This window comes from Equus caballus, chromosome 9 (assembly GCF_041296265.1).
Source record: "Equus caballus isolate H_3958 breed thoroughbred chromosome 9, TB-T2T, whole genome shotgun sequence".
Classification (NCBI taxonomy): domain Eukaryota; kingdom Metazoa; phylum Chordata; class Mammalia; order Perissodactyla; family Equidae; genus Equus; species Equus caballus.
Window position 1 is genome coordinate 22,342,276 of NC_091692.1, and position 20,483 is coordinate 22,362,758.

Sequence of the window (20,483 nt, forward strand, 5' to 3'; positions counted from 1 at the left end):
AGGGCGCCCCTTGTGGCAAGAACAAGTGCTGGATTCTAGCCCAACACAGAACACCTCAGGGCAGTGGAGACGGCACCCAACCTCCTATTAAGACGGGGACCTTAGGAAGAAGGGAAGGTAGATGCTTCCACTGTTTGTCATTTTGTTCTGAAAGCCCTCAAATTTTGTTTTCCATTCTGATTTTCATTTTTATCTTCAATGAGTAATTTTTATTAAGCACTTGAAATCCTGCTTTTTTAAGCAAGACACACTTGACCTGATGAAAACAAATGCTTATGAAAATAGTAAAAATATATCTGTATAGATCTGTTCTTTTTTCTGCTCACTCATCCAAACTCTTGCAAAGAAAATATGCCAAGTTTATGTTAATGTGCATTTTGTTGCTGCCAAAACTTAACACTGACTCAAAATTTCTTACGTTTAAGTTATTTGAAATTTTTCCCTTATATAATCTGGATAATTGTTCAAATCTTTCCTGGAGACCTAAAATGTATATTGTAAAATTTGTGAGAGAAAGGTGAAAGAACATGGATAAAGCAGCTCATTTTTTTCAAATAGAAGGTACTATCGACATTCTGGCGATAGAAAGTAATTTATTTCACAAAATCTTATGATAAGGATTATCTTCGTGGTGGGGGAGGGGGGAAACTAGACAAAACAAAAATCCACATGGAAATGATCAGAATAAAAGTGATTTGATTAGAATTGGGGACGATTTTCAAAACTCAATAGCACTTGATATATTATGAAGAACAAAATAACACAAGCATATGTAAATATTTCCATTTCAGTGAACTTTGTTCATTTCTGTTTTCTTAGTTTTACAACTTCGAGTCTTGCTTTTGGTTCTCTTCTCATCTATCTTTACAGTCTCTGTCTTGAGGTGATGTCAATCCAGGGCCTGAAATCCCAATGTTGCTCCTGATTCCCGATTCTGAATATTCAGTCCAATCGTGTCCTCTGAGTTCCAAGCTCCTATACCTGACACCTCCTTGGCCTTAGGTATCAGAATGTTAAAGTGTCTAAAACATGACCCTCATATCTCCAAACAAACACTCCTGCTCCACCTCCACACCTACAACAGCCAAAGTTTCCACTTTTAGTAAAAAGCAGCACAATTACATTCTGTTACACAAGATGTGTAGGTCAACCCCTCAGCAACTCCTAGGCTTTCTACTCCAAAATCATCTCAAGTCCATCCTTTCCCTTATCTGCTCTGTTATTACATGTGTCTGACTCGCATTGTCTCTTGCTCAGAATAACAGAAGAGCATCCTGTCTCCCACTTCCTCTGTTTCCCTCTAATTATTCTCTACTCAGCAATGAAAGTATTTTGAAACACAAGTCAGATGATACCATGACGCTGTTTAAAATGCTTCAGTGGATTCACATTTCTCTTTCAATGAAATCTGGCGCCACAGCATGTGTCTAATGCCATCTCCCTACGTGTACTTTCTCCCATACGCACCCAGCCACACCAGACTCCTCTCATATCTAGGAGCTCACCATGCTCTTTCAAAACTGGAGGCTTTGCACATTTGGTTTCCTCTGCTTAGAATGGTTCCCCCCTGTTTGCATGACTGACTCCTGGTCATTCTTTCATACTCAGCTTTCAATTTCTGGGAAGTCTTCCTGACCACATCATCTAAGAAGATCTCACCCTCCTTCTCCGTGTATATAACATTTATCATCTCCTTTATGGCACTGAACAGAATTGTAATTAGGTAATCTTTGTTTATATATTTATTGATAGCCCTTCTGCCCTCAGATAGAAAAAACCCCTTAAGAACAGGTCTACATCTGAATAGTTTACACTTGTACATCCAGTGCTTAGGGACTTTATGCATATTTGTTGAATGTTCTTGATTATTTAAAGGACAGGAAGCACAGAACAGAATAAAGAGAGTGCAGACTCACATCCGAACCCTGGTTCTCTCATTTACCAGCTATATGATCTCGGGCATGTTACTTAAACTCTTTTTGCCTCAATTTCTGAATCTCTAAAAGGAGTGGTTGTGAGAACTACATGATTTCATAGATATAAAGTACCTAGAACAATGCCTGGCACATAAAAATGCCCAATAAAGTGTGGCTACTCATTTATTTATACATTAATGTATTCTCCAAATATTTACTGAGTCCTTACCCTTTGCAGGGTGTACTGGAAGCCTCTGTGAGTAAATCAAAGTCTTTGTCCCACGTAGACTTAAAATCCAGTAAAAGAAATAACATGTACACAAAGAAACAAATACAAAGAAATATGTGATTATTGTCCTATGAAAATAAAAAATAAAGACTTATATTAGTTTTCTAGGGCTGCCGTAACAAAGTACCACATACAGAGTGGCTTAAACCTCAGAAATTTATTGTCTCACAATTCTAGAGGCTAGAAGTCTAATATCAAGGCGTCGGCAGGGTTGTTTCCTTCTGAGGGCTGTGAAAGAGAATCTGTTCCATGCTTCTCACCTAGTTTCTGGTGGTTTGCTGGCAATCTTTGGCATTCCTTGGCTTATAGAAGGATCATCATGATCTCTGCCTTCATCTTCACATGGTATTCTTCCTGTGTGCGTGCCTGTGTCCAAATTTCCCCTTAACATAAGGACACCAATCATATTGGAGTAGGGTGGGTCCCATCTTAACCTAACTAATTACATCTGCAATGACCCTTTTTTTCCAAATAAGAGCAGATTGTGAGTTACTGGGGGTTAGGACTTTAACATAAGAATTTGGCAGGGGCATCATACAACCCATAACAAGACCATAATACAATATTTCCCGAGTAAATTCAATACCCTGAATGTACACATAACAACAAGAGAAGAGATCTGTAAATGGATCCAAATTTGTAGAAAATTGGCTAAAGCAGAATATTGTAATGATTTCAATACCAATTACATTATACCTAACATCTCTTACTAGCCACAATTTTAATTTCACTTAGCTTTTCTGAGTTTCATGAGATGAACCAGCGTATTTAATATAGAAAAAGAATGAAAACTAAATGATTAAGAATTATATTTCATAGGAGAAGAGAAAGAGCTATTAAAATTTAAAACACGTTAAAGCAAAAGTATCAATATATCTACATAATAACATAAACGTATTTCTGCATCCATTGCCAAATATCTATGACAGGTGAATGCTGCATTTCATAAAACTTAGTTTAAAAACACATCACCTCAACTACAGCACCGTCATTCAGACACCTCTCAACACATTTTATCTCAGCATTATAGCGTCCCAGGTGGTCACAAGACGGTTTGAATGTGTGAGGGAAAGTTAACTTGGTTTTCACCGTGAGAAAAAGAACTGTTAGTTGTCTTTAATTTGAGAGGATGTTCTCTAAAATAAAAACATACATCCCATAGAGGTGTTAAAAACTGCCTGTTTTCTATAAATCTTCTAAAAGTTTCTGTTACTGTAGATATGTAAAGCGAGAGTTTTGAATTTTGTTCCACTGATTATTAGGCCCAATAGGAATCCAGCTGTCACCTTTCCATAAAATGATACAAGGTGCAATAAATCTTCCCTGGTAATAACATCCAGGGACAAACTTTTGTTGAACACGTCTTAGAGTCTGACCTCTGTGAAGTCAAGAAAACATCTAATGCTCTGTGGGAACGGTTCCTGCCAACCTAAGTTCAACACTTCTCTGAGACCAGTATAAGAAGAAGGCTCTGAAATGACATGTGGAGTAAATTCTAGACTTTAAAGACATGCAATTAAGACACATTTAAATGTGGCAACTAAAAATAATTTACTAAAAGCATATGATCAGGTGTTTTCATTTATTTCAAGATTACACATATATGATAATAGAATACACATTATTTTAACACAAGCTAAACCAAAGGCCTCCTTACAAAAACATAGTTAAAAGTTTTTGGACAACTTGATGAATCTGTTACACAGGGATGAATTGCTTTTTCAGAAAAGATTCACTTTGCACAGTTTTCTCTGGGCATGTATTCATGCTTTTCATTTTCTCATTAAATTCATCTAGCAGAATTAAGAACACGAATGCAAAATCTGGGGCAAACAAACAAATTTGCTTGTACTAGAGTAGAAACTAGAGAGAAAGCAACCATGGGAGATGGCCAGAGCAGGGGAATGAAGAGAGCAGAAAGAAGACTGAAATTTTGCAAACCAAAGCTCATCCAAATACACTAGCCTAAAATTGATAAATTCTCTCCCGTTACCTTCCCAATCTGATGTTCTACTCTGGAGAGTGGTTTATAGGAAATGCGAATGAGATAATAAAAACCCTTCATTTATTTCTTTAACTTTTAGAAGGAATCAATGTGCCATCTTTTAATGACCTACGCAGTTGCTTCTAGGCCTCAGCACACAGAATCTCTTCAGCAAACGTGTCCTCCAGATACCATTCCCCTCTCAACAGCCACCCTTATTTACTGCTTCATAACCTCCATCTTCCAACAGTTGGTGGGAGCAGAAAAAACATGAAAGAGAAAAGAAGACAGTTGGCTTCCGTGGAAAAAACACTAGATCTGGGAGTCCAATCCAGTGGTATGCTAGAGTAGACTTATACACGTCATTACATTGTCATGTGTCATGCCATTACATTGGCAACAGCATGAAAAAACTGAGGAAGTAATTTTCCAGTATTTGAAAACTGTTACCCATTTCAGCAAAGAATCTGCCATGGGTTGGAGGAGGTCATTGAGAGGTTGTGACCCAGCTGACCCTCAAGCTGGAGCAGGACAACTGGAGGCATGTCACCCCCTCCCCTGTCCTTGACATGTAATTTCCGCCCACCGTTCCCACAGTGGGAGCCGCTTCATAAGATATGTTTTGTCTGAGATCCAATTATTAAGTGTTTACCGCCACCCCACTTTTCTACCATCCAGAAACTATTGACTCAAAAAATTGTTTACAAGTATTGCCTTCCTCATCTGCAAACTAGTGAAATGGGTGCCTTCCTCAGAGGATAATTTTAGGGGTAAATTAAAATAATCTTTATGCAAAAACCCTGTAGGGATTTCAAAAGTTAATGTTCATAAATTCAGCAAATATGTTTCAGCTCCTAATATGAGCTCTCCTAAGGACGTGCAGGGTTTGGAAAGATGAACAATGTTTGATCCTGATCCTCAGGTAGCTTTCAGTCCAGTGATAAAGGTAAGTGTAAATAACTTAAAATGATCTAAGAACACGAAATGTGTTATAACAGGAAAAAGGAAAGTGCTATGAAATTAAAGGAAAAGAAGCACGTGATTTTACTTGGAGCATCAGGGAAGACTCCGTAAAGATGGAATTTGGGGTTAAGCTTTGGAAAGTAAGTTACATTCGTATCAATTGAGAAGGTGTATGTGAAAAGTGGACAGATGAAACACCAAACACATTATCATCACAAATATTATAATACCAACTAGCTGCTGCATCAAAAACCCCTACACATTATTTCCATGTAAAACAGAAAGAATTATGCCATTATAGTTTATACAATCCGGTGTGCCTATCTACAATCTTGCATATTCGAGGGTTGACTAAATATTTAGTTTTTCCAATTTATAAGCCATTTCTAATAAGCAAAATTGTAGATTATCCTTTGGCTTTCTTTCCTTAGTGAAAGAAAACATTCATGCTCAAGTGAATTTTTAAATTATTTTTCAAGACAACTCTATAAAATATGTCCTATTTAAAAGGACAGAAGGGACTGTCCCATAGATCTAAAGAAAAGTAGCCACTGATTTAAAATCTATAAATACATAAATTATGGACACGTTAAGAATGAAGAGCACATCTAAAGTGAGGTTTTTATGGGAGAAGGGAACACTGTGGCAAGTGAAAAGTGAAACCTTTTAAAACATTCATGGGAACAAGGACTAACTACCAAAGAAAGAGCATTATTTCATCCCTCAGTTAAGGAGTCTTGCAAGGGTTGACACCCAGTAAAGCTCACTGAAAAGCCTTTTCCTCTTGCTAGTTAAAATACGCTAGTTAATGTTCGTGACTTTAGAAAACAAACAACACAGAAAAAAGCTTGGCAAAGCATCTACAGAATCTGTCTTAAGTGTAATAAAAGGGAGTTTATTAATCTCTCACACACAAAAGTCTGACACAAAAGGTCTACGGCCTTGACCTCAAGTGACTATGGATTAGACCACAGGGCCAGTCTAGGTCCCAATAGGACATATGGTAAGAGAAGCATTCGCTCCACACCGAAAGCCCTTTTACTGTCCACTCTGATCTCTTCCCATTCCACTCTGAACTTCCCATTACAGGCACTCCCTCGGCAAGCTACCGCGCCAACGGAGCCTTTCAGAACGTTCTCTCCCCGATGAAAGCCGTCAGTCTGTCGCTATCTAAACGTGGAGCATTTCAACAAAATTTAAAGAGAAACTGGAAGGGTAGGGGTTGGAATACTGTTTAAAAACACAGCCAGACCTCCTTGCTGGAGCTCCAAGACTCCTCAACAACCACCTTGCAACCTGCTGAAGGTAAGAACCACCTCACTCTTAACTGAGAGTTTAAGCTGCTCTGTCTCCTCAGAACCTGGCCATTCCCATTCTTGTAACTAAACCACCTCACTGGAAATCATCGCAAGAAGAAAGAGCCCACAAGCTCCTGTGAAACTTCAGCAGGGATGCGGAGGGTGCTAAAGCCAGCTGTCCGACCGAGGGGCGGGGAAATCTCTCACTCCCCCGGCGCCTCGCCTGCCACCCCTGGACCTTGTAGCGACACCCGGCAAGGGTCCAGGGAACCCCAGCGGGGGGAGGCAAGAGGGAGACCGCGCCCTCCCGCAGGGCAGGGGCGACCTAGTGATTGTCCGCGAGGGAGGGCAGCGCAAGTCGGGGAGGCGGGGAGGGTGGGGGCCGGCGGGAGCGCCCGCCCCCCGCCAGGAGCTGCGGATCTGCGGAGGGACCCGGGGAGGCCAGTCCCAGGGCAGGGGCCGGTCCCGGGCCGGGGCGCGCGGGGCACTCACCAGCTGCAGTGCGCAGAGGCAGATGAGCGAGCAGCGCCCGGTGCAGCAGCCCATGGTGCCGGCGGCGTCCGAGCGGCGCGCGCGGCGAGAGATCCGCGTCCTCCGGCGCCGCTGCCTCCCGACTCCGGAGCAGCCCCCGCCCGGCGCTTGCCCGGCCCGGCCCGAGCTCGCCCGCCCCGCGGCCGCCGCCCGCCGCTCGGCCCTCTCGGGGTCCGGGCTCGCGCAGCGCCTTTGTTAGTTTCCCGGGCGGGCAGAGGTCAGAACGGCGCGCACGACCCGAGCGTCTGGCGGGGGTCCCTGCCTCCCACTGTGCAGGTCTGCTTCTTGGGGAGGGGGAGCCGGGCGGGCGGGGCTGGGGGCGGAAGGGAGGCTACAGATGGTGAGTGGGTGGAAGTCTGTTTAGGGGAGGGGAGTATGTAGGAGGTGGGCGTCTGAAAAGTGGAGTGGGCTGTCTGGGTTGGAGTGTGTGTGTGTGGTGGGAGGGGATGAATGAAAAGGAGTGCCGCTGAGGAGGATCGGCCTGGCTTGTTAAGAGTCTTTGGAGAAATAGGAAGAGGGAGAGAGAATGAGAATGAGAATAAGAATGAATATGAATGAACGTGAATTAGGGCGGCTGGTGGTGATGGAGATCCTCGGCGGCCAGTTTAACTGGAGAGATCCGGGCTGGCCTTTCTCTGGGGGCTGTGCTGGGTGTTGGGAGGGTGTTTGGAGGCGTGTGCAAAGGAGGGAACAGGGTTTTGCTGAGCGGCCCCCGAGGTGGAGAGGATGGGAGTTGAGAGGGCTTGGTGTCCGGGGACGAAGGGTGTGGAGGCGAGAAGCCGCGGGCGGGCGGGCGCGGCGGAGCGCCAGGCCGAGCTCCGAGAGCGCGGGGCTGCGAGCGTGGGGGGCGGGAGAGGAGTCGGTGGCGCCGCGCGGCGAGTCCGCTCCCCCCGGCGCTGAGCGCGCAGCTCTGGGGTCTCGGGACCGGGGTCGCTCCAGCCTGCCGCAGTCGGTGGCCCAGAGGGCGCCCCTGCTGGAGTCTGGGAGGGAAAGTTAGACCGAGTTGGTTTGGCGCGGGGCGATGCGGCGGCGCTGAAATGATGCGCCGGCTCGGAGCGCGGAGATAAACCGGGACGCCTCAAGGAGACCTGGCTTAGGTTTCTCGACCTCAAGGCTCTTTGAAATTGTCACCAGACGCGAAAGAAGAGAAGGCGAGAAAGAAGAGGATGTGTGGCTTTTTCTAGGAATGGGGAATGTTTCCGGGATGAGGATAAATAAGATTTCTTCCCAGAGAGACTTAAATTGTTTGAGCAGGACTTGGAAATACCTTGTCCCGGCTAGTTAAATCCCGGCTAACTCTCCGTGAATCCCAAGGACACTCTCTTGCTCCCTCTCACCTAGTAGAATAGTGGAGGAGATCTGCCGAGGGTTAAATTTCATCAGCGCTCGATGTCAGTTTTCATGGGCACATTTGTTGTACCTAGTGGAACTACGTGCGCGAGTAGCTCGAGCTGCCTACAAGAGCAGGGACAAGGCTACCAGCCAATTGTCTCCGAAGAGGCTTTCTTCAGAACTTGGCACAGAAACCCCGTTTCTCACCCACTGCTGCCCTCCTGGGTCCTTATGGTAGGTTAGTAAAAAAGAAAAGGCAGGAGAGAAATTTTTGCTTTTTTAAAACATTCTCTCCATACGTGGAAACTCTGCTCTAGCCGTTTCTTCAGGGATTAAAGGGAATTCTTTTTTTTAATTTGTTTTGCAACTAACTGGCTCATTCTGAGCCATTTCTTCAGGACCTAAGTTTATAACTTGAAACAGTTATAGTTCCCAGGAAAATCCTTGCCTGATGTTTTTGAAATCCTAGTAGGGTCACACGAATAACCTCAGGATTTGGGTCAATAAAAGGCTCCAGAACATTTATTGTTTCTGCTCCACCTCTGTCCATTGTCTTAGAGAAGGGAAAAAATGGAATCAGAAGCTTTTTTTTAACCCATCCTGTAAGACATCAATGATCAAGGATTATGAAGGTATGCTTCTTTTTCGAAAAATAAGCATAACTATCACCATTCATGATGAATGAAAACAAGAGGAAAAAAATGGACCCCGACAAATAATTTAGTATATAGAAAAGGACAATGCAGAAAATTTCAGGCCATCGACCCTTCCAAAAGCTGTAGGAGGCAGCTGAAGAGAAAGAAGACATGAACAAGTCTTTCTGCAATTTTGAGGAATTATTGTAGCTTTTTTATCTCCAGAGATTGTGATGAATGATGATGAAAAACATAATGACCCTTCCTTCCCTCCAAATTACATGTTTACCCCAATATCCTTTTTTCATCACTTTATTTATTTATTTATTTAGTAAGTACCAAATTTGCAGCTAACATGCATTGGGTCCTTGCCAGGCACCAGTCTAACAGCTTTATGTATATTTACTTATTTATTCCTCACAACAGCCTATAAGATGGGTACCATGAGCATCCCCACTGAAAAGATGTGGAAATGGGAACAGCAAGTCCCATGGCTACTAAACGGATGAAGAGGAATGCAAAGCTGGGTAATCTGCCTCAAGAGCTCCTTGATTATACATTCACCATGCTGCCTCTGAAATTTAGGACACAGGTAACGCCTACACTGGAGCTAAGTGCTTGCTGGGAAGTAGCCATAGTAATTTGCATCGATCTGGCCTCCAGAGTCAGTGCCACCCATGTGGTATGATTTCAGGGGTCCAGGGGTGTCCTCCTGTACCTTTCCCTTTCCCACTGCCCTCTCTGCTGATCCACCCAGATTGGAATTTCTTCCTTGTATAATTTAAGACAATTGAAAACGCATTTGACTTTCAAAGAGAGGAAGAGAGAAGCAAAGATAACACAATGCTAGTAACAAGTCTAGAAATTGTGAGAAGCTACTTTTATTTGTCTCTGAAGTCTGTTATTGTCATTTTCTAAATTGACCTGCATCCTGAGCTAAAAACCTTCCTCCCTTCCTTCTTTGTTTCCTTCCTTCCTCCATCATGCCCTCAAATATTTCTTACTTGCTTCATTTCTTAATAGCTTAATATGTCAAGGGCTATGCTAGTTGCCAGGTTTGCAAAGGTCAATGATAGTACTGCCTGCCCTCCCCTCAAGGGCTTGGAATGGAAAGAGAGAGATGTGTTAGTGAAGCAGAAGCCACTCAGAAGGAGGTTGGCACCAAGTGCTGTCACTGAGTTTTCTTCTTGTGAGGGTGAGGGAAGGTTTAAAAGAGGCCTTACCTGTCTCTTGGGGAGAGGAGAGGAGAAAAGAGTAGAAAATGACAGAGCAATGGGAAGGGTGCAACCTAGAGAGGAGTTTGGAAAAATCGATTGAGGAGGAAATAATACTCTAAGCAGAACAGCCAATCCAATGTATGAGTGGTTATGCCTCTTCCTAGCTGCAGAATCTTGGACAAGTCACTTTTCTTCCCTGTGAGTCCAAGTTTTTTGCTATGCAAAGTGGGTATGATGACATGACTTGTCCCATAGGACTAAGCCTGACATTTGTTCTTTATCCCCCATCTGCATGGCTCTTACAGCCTTGCCTCATGCAGGTCTCAGCCTCATGTCACTTCTCATAAAGGCCTTCACTGACCATGCCCTCTGAAATCACACCCCAGTCACTCTACTGTATTTTCATTCAAAACATTCATTTGTTTACTTTGTAATTTTCTGTCTCCTCCATCAAAAACAATGCTTTCTCCAGTGCTTTTAACAATAGTTAGACTCAATATTTGTTGAATGAAAAAAGATAATGTGTGCACGTTTTTAGCATAATGCTTCACACATAATGTTGCATATGTACGTATACACACATCTATGCAGTATTACGTGTATGTAGTATACATGTAGTAAATGTAAGTAGTAAGCATATATTTATACAAATGCACCCGTACTCTATTGACATTTAAGTCTATATTTTTTCTTTCTTCTATATTTTTTATTTCTCAGCTTTTTTTGTAAGATTCCTTTTGAGAAACTCCAATTCTGTCTCCCTAAAGTTGAGAGAAGCCAATTGTCTACACCAAGAATAAGATAACTGGGTGGAAGAGAGCACACCTAGAGACCAGACCTGGAAAAGCAGGTTTCTATTTCACAGAACTTTCAAATACCAGGATTTGAGACACCAGCTTGAAGGAATTATAGTTTCTCTTTAATTATTTCACTGTTCTTTTCTTTTTTGAAGCCTTCCAGTTCAGCATTATTGTTTGAGTGAAATAGTGTACCGTCTGATCAAGCATTCTTCTATCCCCTTCGAGAAAAGTACCTAAATGTGCCACTACATATGTGCCTTTTCTCTGGTGCCTGCTTGATGTTGGGCCCCTCCTTGGCCCCTTCTTGGAGCAAGCAAATTATAATCCTCTACGCCTCCTCCTACAACTGGCTTGACTTCAGGATTATCTGTCACACATTGTAATAACAGCATGGCTCCTCAGTTGGAGCAAAGAAAAGGTTTCCACTGGAGCAAAATTGGGAGACACACATGTGGAGAATTTGAAGCATGGCTGGAAGGCTGTGGTACATTAATGTGCTGCCCAATGCCTGTTGAGACCATCCGTCTAGTTAGAATTGATCCACTTGTTATGCATAGCAATGAAGGTCCCAGAATGTTGGAGGCAGGGGAAGACATGGCAGTTATAATTTCAATATTTTCTTACTCCCTAAGAAGAGAGATACTTCTAGCTATTTATTATAAGCACTTTATGTCATAGGGCTGTTTTTTTTTGGGAGGTGAGGTGAGAAAGAAGTAGGAGATGGATATGTGGTGTGGGAGTGTTTTTGAGGACACTGGAAAGCCTGGAGGTTTGTGAGAACTACGAAGAGAGAAAGAATAAGGAGATTCCTTTGGTGTATTTTGCTTCAAGAAATGTTAGTAATAACCAGTTTTATAATTTGAAAGGGGTAGCCAAGCACCACCTTTCTGGTTTCTGTTTGGGATGAAAAATAAGCCTCAATTAATATTTACATATCATACTCTTCAGTGGTCTGACAACACTGATCTTGTTGTTGCTATTATCATAATTAGTATTGCAATGATGTACATTTAGAGTTTTTCTAATGTCATTCACTGAGCAGCCCCGACTGACACCAACAAGTTCAAGCATTTCTCTCCAGGTAATTTATCGCCGAGTATTGGCAACCGTTAGGGATTTCTATGCAACAAACGTTACTGCTTACCTCCTGTGTCAGAGTCCTCATATCGGAGACTCGAACACTTCCTTACTACCATTAAAATTTTCTCCCCTGCTGTCTGCTTTTCTCAAAGTTCCAGAAGATCAGATCAGACTCCTCAGCATAGTGGTTTATCTAGACCCCCTAACAATTGGCAGTAACAAAGGAAGAGAGAAGGTAGCATAACTAAAAGTAAAAAGAAAACATTAATACAAAGTCTTAGTGAGTCCTGATACCACCCAACATGTGTTTTGTATGTATGCACACATGTATTTATTTACCCATGTACTTATTGGATTACATTAAGTGTTCCAATGAGAAGACTTTTTTCTTTTTTTCCCCTCATTTTTAAACCAAGGAAATTAAAAAAATATTTTTATCCTTTCCAGTACCATCTATGAGAGAATATTTCTGTAAGGTGATGAACCTCTGCAGCAGACTTCCTCACATCCACCTGGTTCAAGGACCAGTCCTCTAGTATAGGATGATGCTTCTGTGAGATTTTAACATGGAGGAAGGGACATGGGATCTTTGTGATTTACTCTGGCACCTTTTTTTGTAAGTCTAAGATTATTTCAAAATAAATAGTTAAAAATAAGAAACAGTCATAAAATGTGTTACACTTACACAGCAGGAGTATGCAATACTGAACAGACTGCCCATCAGAAACACAAAACCTAACGTAAAGTTCATTAGCTCAGGCTAATACAGAGGGAACTATTTTTCAGTAATATATGAATGATGGATCTTTTATTTGTCCATGGTATTTTAACATGCATATAAAACTCCCGAAAATTATTTTTTCCCATGCATTTTTATTCCAGAATGTTGGAGAATTTAAAAAAACAAATTAAGGATAGTACAATCACATAATTTCCCTTTATATTTTGAATGGGAAAATAAGATAAAATTGGTAGTGAGAGAAAACGAGTAATCATTAGTAAAATCACTGCGATATTCTGAAGCAGTCTTGAAAAGTAGAAGTGGCATCAAGGCCAAATGGCATAGATTCCTTTGGCATTTACTAGATCCCAGACATACCCTTGGTAAGGCTATGGTCTCACCTGAAGCAGATGCAACTCACCACAGAGAGCACATTTTATTACACAGTGTCTTCGCATCTTAGGTTTGCCTAACATGTTTTCCACAGTGTAAGGAATGGACAGATTTCAAATACAGTTTGTAAATATAGCTCAGTTTTTAATGTAAGTCATGTATAAACAAATTGATTACAATAAAAAAGTAAAAGTCACGAAATTCAATTTTTGGTTACAAACAACCCTGAGTACTTGCAAACAGGTCTTCAGGTGTGGAGCCAAATCACTGGTGCTGGGACAGAAGGGGAAATGCACAAGAGTAATTTTCCCAAGAGGCATATCCAGTCTTTGCCCTCACCATTTTAGTGCTCTTGGGGCCAACTTCCTCCTGGCAGCACCTGTATTTCACCTGCAGGAGAGGCTGCAGGTGTGAAGAATTACCACCTCCGAGGAGCAACCCTGGAGCCCCAAGTGATGGGAGTTGGTGTATAAATACCTCAGCATGACTCAGAGGTGCATATTCTGTATCGTTTCCAGAGTTCCCCAGCTTCGGTGGCCCACGGGGGTAATTTGTTTCATAATCCACCTTTCATTGGTCCTTCCCCTTCTTGGTTTCAGATAATCCTCTTCAGTGTTTTCCTGGGCTAATCTCCCAAACAAATGGCTTGCATGTGAATTCTTGTCTAAGAGTCTGCTTCTCTAAAATCCCAAAGACATGCCACACTCACCTGGTCTTCCATTCTTGGCACCAGCATCTTGAATAAAGAATCTGTAGGATTCAATCCCATTTATTTGTACATGAAAACAACTTGAAGGATTCTTTAAATCCAGATTTTATAAAGGTAAGAAAAAGATTAGCAGAAAAGGACTTAACCCACAACGTAGGATCAGAACCGTACACAATTCCTGATCGCTAACCCAAACATCACGATATACTGCATACATATTGGAAATTTTACACCATGGGCGTGCTGACATGAATTTCCTGTTTCCTCCTCACTAAGGATTAGGAACACTTAGCAAGAGGTGACTAGAAAAATCAACTCTCTGTTTTGGTATGTATTTTTCTTCCAGCATTGATCGGTTCTGCCAAGCCTACTTGTAGATTTTCTGTATCGTGATGATCTCCAATGAAGTCATCTTGCCCTTCTTTGTGTCAAGACTCTTAGTCTAATTATACACCACATATTCTCAGTCTCTGCTTGTGTGTACCTCAAAACCTATTTTCAATACAAAGCTATCATCTCTTTCTTTTCTGTGTCCCGTTTTTATTGTTTTGCAACAGAAGGCCCAACACAAATCTCGCAAATATTCAGCTGTGGAAAAGATAGTGCTTAAGTACAAGTGGGAAACATGATTTCTTTTTAAATAAATACTTAAAAATAACACAAGTTATCATTTCTTATGTTCAGAAAAAAAGTTGCTTCTGACAAGGGTTTTTTCCTGCTTGTCTCTCTGATGAGTCCCTTGTATCTCCCTGTATCTCCAGGGAGGGCTTATTTCCCTATGAAGCAGAGCTCAGTTCGCTGAGTCCTCATTTTGAAAAGGAAAGGGGAGCTTTTATGTCTCTACCCCTTTTGGCAGAAAGAACAACTTCCAGATGGTGTCTTACTTTGAAATGGAAGCGGACACATACACCTGTGATACTTGCTGTCGTTTCGATTCAGGCTTTACGGCTTTACTTTTTAATTCCAGTCATGTGATGACACACTGATTAATGGGGCTGGGTTTTCTCCCTTAAGTCTCATTGGATAACAGACACTTCCAAGGTTGAAAGATGGAGAGAGAGGTCCATCTCAGCTAGAGATAAACTTGAATCTATGGGGACACACATCAAAGCACATTAGAAATAGAAAAGCTGCCAAAAGAACAATGCTGTCAGGGTTTTTCTGCCATAAATGCATACTATAAATGATTGCACTTGGCAGACAGTCTCTGCAGGAGGAGCCACCCCTTACACTGGGCATGAGTACATGTCAACATTAATGCTTTGCCCAGATTTATAGTTCTAACGTGCTATTATATCTTTTAATTCACTTGGTTCTCAAAATAACGACAGAGGTATCTAGAATAAGTGACAAACACAGCTACTCAGTGGCTGCTATATCTTTTTCCGCCTCATAGCCTTTGCTTACCATCAGCAAAATGCATGTAAACTGTATTAGTTAAAACAAGTATTATTACCTGCTGTAACGAACAAATCCTAAATCTTAGTGACTTTACACAATAAAACATTCTCTGTCCCTCACACAAATGTCCCTAGTTGCTGGGGAAGATCTTCCATGTGATCATCCAGTGACACAGCTCCTTCAGTCTTGTGGCTTCATCCTCCTCCCATTCAGCTGATTGAAGGGGAAAGGGTGAGAGAATGCAGATTTGCATGTGGGAGGTTTTAAAGGGCTAGACCTGGAAAGGAATGCATCATTTCTGGGCTTATTCTCTGGCCAACACTCAGCCACATGGCCACACCCAAGTGCAAGGGAGGCTGGAAAAGGTAATCTAGCTCTGGGACCAAGAAGAAAGAGAAGCAGGATTTGGAAAACCCATGGGACTCTCTGCGAAATACAGTATGCTGTTTCTAAACTCTCCATTTTGTCCTGTAATCTCCTCTACCTAGAATACTCCCTTCCTTTCATGTACTTCCCTTTTCTAGAAAAGGTTCACCCATCATAGTAGCTGAGCTCAGATGTTGCCTCCTCTGAGAAGCCTTCCCTGATGTACTCATTCATCCCCATCCTCAAATTGTATAAGGTACCCCTTTTCTTATGTACTTTCACTCTTAATTATCCTCTATTATTGAATTATATGAGCTTTATTAACATTTTCTGTCTTTAGACAGTGCATAATGGTAACAATACATATTTTTTGAGCTACTGAAAGAATGGAGCCCACCTTTCCTTTTATATTCTCTAGTGGCACCAAAATAGCAATCTTCTAAGGGGTGCATGGCTGACTTCATAAGAATCAGCTGTAGAGTTTATTAAACCTTGTCCCTAGCACCAACCCCCAAGTGATCATTCCTCCTCCCTTCCTCCTTAGGGTAGAGTATACTTCCCAACCTCACTGACCTTGGGCTTGGTCATGTGTCTTGCTTTGACCAGTAGAAGGTGGGCAGAAGTGAGGGTGGGTCAGTTCCAAACACAGGCTTTAAGGGCCATCACGTGTTTTCATTCATCTTATGCTCCTGCCAACTGCCATGCAAAGAGCAGGACCCAGATGGCTGCTATTCCCTCAGTCTATGCTCTAGAATGACACACATGTGGAGCAGACCTGAACCCAAGCCCAGCCCGGCCCAGCTGAGCCACAACCAACTTGCATGCCTGTGAGGAAGAAATAAGTGTGTGTAAGCCACTGAGCTTTTTAGCAATGCTTGTTACAGAGTCTTGCTGAAGCAAAAGCTTATAAACTCTCACACCTGATTCTTTTATAATTGGTCAGGATGGGGCTTAGAAACCCCAGGGTGATTTTGGATGCTTGCCAGCCACATTTGCAAACTGTTGTACACACTAGTCTCCTACTCGATAAAAGAAAAACCTAATATTGAAGCCTGTGGGACAGGTCATCTGTAAAGACTTTATTTTTGTTGTCAGCCATTTCCCCAATCCCACACCAGGAAACATGACTTCAGACAGGATCCCAGAAGTTTCCAGGTGGCAGCTGAACAGGAGCCCAGCTGCAGTGGGGGATCTGGGAGGCAGAAGAAGCTAGAAGTGAAGACTGCTCACTTCCAACCTCAATGTGGGCAGGAGCGCTGTCTGAGCCTACTCATAGTCTCATGTAGGTTGGTGTATTTTTTTTCTTTCAACCTGAATTCATTGTTTTCCACTGTATTAAAATGGGCCAGATTACCAAATTTTATGTGATCAGTTTATTCTCTCTAATCCTTAGGTAATAGGTTTTAAAGGTAAAATAAGTATGTTCTGCATAAATTCTAGTAATAAGAGATGTGGCTAACTGTGAATAGCATAATTCCTATTTCATGTACGATAAGGTATTTTTCCCTACATGCCTGGCTTATAGGATGCTATTGTTGGCTCTTTTTTAACATGCTTAAGTGATTTTTTAAAGCCTCTTTTTTAGGTCTACTAATGTCACCACATAATATTTCTCCAGTGATATGTGTTCTCTGTTCATGATTTGAGGATATGCAATAGGCACGAAAGAAGTCAACTCCATGATAGCGCTTCTTAGATGCTATGGTTCAGTAAGTGACAAAAGTATTTGACTTTTACTATTTCTTTGGCAGAGTAGGGAAGGTGTAATGAGAAGAATTATATTTAACTCTATAAATACTATAGCTTGTTTCTTCCCATCATGGTATAAAAGGAAGACGAGATAGTCATAAGAACATTGAGAAATTTGTCACATCCATGAATCACATTAAGTAGGGAGATAGAAGACTTTTTCTTTAAATAGTTGACAGTAACCTTCATTTCAAATAGAGTTATAATCCCAAAGGACAAGCATTTTATGTCAGAATACTCCAGGACTCCTTTAGAATTTGTCAGAGGCAGCAGTCCTGGCTCATTCTTTGTGCTTGCCCTGCTCCTAGCATAGTTCCTAATTTTATAAATGTTTGTTGAGTGAATGGATGGGCAAATGGACAGTGGAGGGGAGGGAAGATTTCTGCTGAGTACAAATGAGAATCATTGAGGATGCTAATCCAAAAAGCTGTGCATGTGGTTAAAGAAACACATGCCAGAAACTTTTTCCCTTTATCCATATCCAAGGAGGGTCTCAGGCTCCCATTCATTGCCTGGGGCTTCTTGAGATGCCCATGCAGATAAGTCTTCTAGATCAGCCTGTCCCTTCCTCAGGTGCTGGCTGACTCTGATACAGGAGCTTCAGAAGATTTTTGTCTGAGGTTATATTTTGTGTGGACGTCATTAAGTATTTTGTAGTATCATCAGTATTTTTAGAAAATCCTATTTTAAATATATCCTTTAAAATATTGATATAAAAATAATGTAACTTTAAATTCATTTATGTTTATATCTCATGCTAGGAAATAACATTCTTCATTGAAATTGAAGCAGTTTTATGTAAAATGACTAAGGGGTGAAGTATTTGTAAGCAAACTGATAGGAAGAGTTTTATCTAAATGCTTTGCAAAAGGATGGTGCAGAAGAAAGCAGTCTTCTTATCATAACCAACATAGGAACCTGCTAGTAATCTGTGTAAATTTAACTTATTCTACAAAAAATAGGAGTGGATCCTCTGAGCTTAACCAAAAGAAGACAGGCAATTTTTTTCTCTCATTAATGCTTGGTCTAAGGCACAGGAATTCAGGCAAAACTTCCTCTCATTACTCTTGAGTCTAAGTCATAGGATGAGGGTAAAGTAAATACAACAAATTCTATAGCACAGCACAATCATTTTAAGCATAAACATCGTTAGACAATCAAAAAAGTAAATGCAGATGGCTTAGTCATATTAAAAAAGCACACGATGATACTAATTTTGATCTTGAATGAGAAAGGAAAGCTCTGGGCACTCCAAGCCAGGTTCTAACTACAAGTTTGGCCTGAATCTTACTGTTCCTTATCTTTTAATGCCTGGAGCAAAAGCTTGGCTAATGGTGTCCAGCAGCTCTGCCCAGGAGACAGTCTGTTTCTAAAGCGTTTGGCTAAAGAGGGCCTGCGTTCTTCTCCCTAGGCCAAAGATGTCAGCTCGTCCTCAGCCCAGGGATGCAAGTTTCACCAGAGCAGGCTGGTGGTATTTTGCCTTCCCTACAGGAAATTAGAAACAACATTGTCTTCTGGACCTCCTTTGGGATCCAAGGCCTTTCACAGGCTCGTTCGGGCCGCTTATCCAAACTTAACTACCGCTCTTTCCTAATATGACCTCCAAAAGCTACTGTAAATCTGGCTTCCTCTCCTTCCATTGCCTCTTTCTGAGATGGAGACATATGACCTGAGGGCAGAGAACAGGAGCTTTGCAAACAGACCCGGCTGAGTCTGACTGCCCTCTTCACAGACTCGTTGGGAGGGGGCCCCCTGAATAATAGCTATGACCATCTTCAAATCCTATTGCTTTTCCTTAGTCCTTCTTTCTTCTGAATCTACTGTTAACCTTCTTCGCTGGTCTTTTCTTCTCCCATCTGTCTGAGTATTCTTTTCTTGTATGATCCAATGCAGTTTTCTTAAAAAGAATGTAATGACAACAATAGTAGGTCAAATATTTATTAAGACTCTACAATGAACCAAGTGCTGTAATAGGCATTGGGAAATAAAACCTTGTCCCACCATTAAAGAGTTTGCTGTCTGGAAGGAGAAATGAGATTACAAAGACATCATTGCAAACCTCATAACATGTACGTAATGTAGCAGCAGCAGCAGTAGTAGTATACTAGTAAGAGACAATTAGAGACTAGGTTATTAAAGTTCTAGAAGGCCTGCCTGAGTAGCTTGAGCTTTATTCTGTAGGTCAGTTCTATCTAAACTTGTTTTATTAGGCACCATTATCAGTAAAAAAAAAAATTGAGAATACACCAATGAATATATATACCCACCCCACAAAATCAATCCCCATTATTCACAGAATCTGTATTTACAAATTCACCTACTAGCTTCAATTTATTTGCAGCTTCCAAGTCAATGCTCATAGCACTTTTGCAGTCGTTTGCAGACAAGTGCAGAGCAGGGGGAAATATCTGTGTGCCTGACGCACAGGTTCCTTGCTGCAGTCGAACAAGGTCATGCTTCGCCTTCTAGTTTCAGTTCCCCTACTGTAAACGTGTCCTTTTCACAATTCATTTAGGGCCATATTTTTTGCATTTTTGTGTTTTTTCTTGGGGAGTTTTCTGTTTTAAACGGACCCCAAGCATAGTGCTAAAGGACTATCTAGTGTTCCTAAGAGCAAGAAGGCTGTGATGTACCTTACGGAGAAGATATGTGTTAGATAAGCTTTGGTCCAGCCTGAATTATAGGGCTTTTGACTGTGAGTTCAAGGTTAATGAACCAGCAGTATATACTAAATGAAGTGTCTTTAAAGAGAAATATATGTAAAACAAAACCTTGTTTTATCAGGAAAATTTTTTTTCAGCTGGGCACACAAGGACAGATTATGATGAGTTTATATAGACAATTCAATGATGTTTTTTATGTTCAATTGATTATTAAGCCAAAATAAACATATCATTGGGTAAAAATTTTAATATAGTCTAACCAGAGCAGGGCCCTGGAATTTCACCAGTTGTTACTTCCATAATACGTGCTTGATGAAGTCACCATCCTAACCTATTTTCCTATTGGCAGATTTGCCAGGTATTTATCTTCTGGTGTGCAATTTCTATTAGTGATTGCATCATGAAACCCTTCACTGTCTTCTGGGGTCTTTATAGG

The 20,483-nt window shown here is 41.5% G+C and overlaps 1 protein-coding gene and 1 long non-coding RNA gene across 4 annotated transcripts in view; one reads left to right on the plus strand and one right to left on the minus strand.

Annotated features, from left to right (window-relative positions):
* Positions 1-7,164, minus strand: part of NKAIN3 (sodium/potassium transporting ATPase interacting 3) — a 613,676-nt gene extending 606,512 nt beyond the window's left edge. For 2 of the 3 annotated variants that reach the window (XM_023648540.2, XM_070221498.1), the window contains exon 1: positions 6,943-7,143. In XM_023648540.2, coding sequence (XP_023504308.1) covers positions 6,943-6,996 — 54 coding nt within the window. In that variant the 5' untranslated portion in view covers positions 6,997-7,143. Of the gene's footprint in view, positions 1-6,942 lie in introns of all 3 variants that reach the window. The other variant, XM_023648539.2, reaches the window with a different exon arrangement.
* LOC106780980 (uncharacterized) overlaps positions 6,138-20,483 on the plus strand; it is a 29,254-nt gene continuing 14,908 nt past the window's right edge. The window contains exons 1-2 of the long non-coding RNA XR_002810289.2: positions 6,138-6,457; positions 9,375-9,540. This is a non-coding gene — a long non-coding RNA (uncharacterized lncRNA). The remainder of the gene's footprint in view (positions 6,458-9,374; positions 9,541-20,483) is intronic.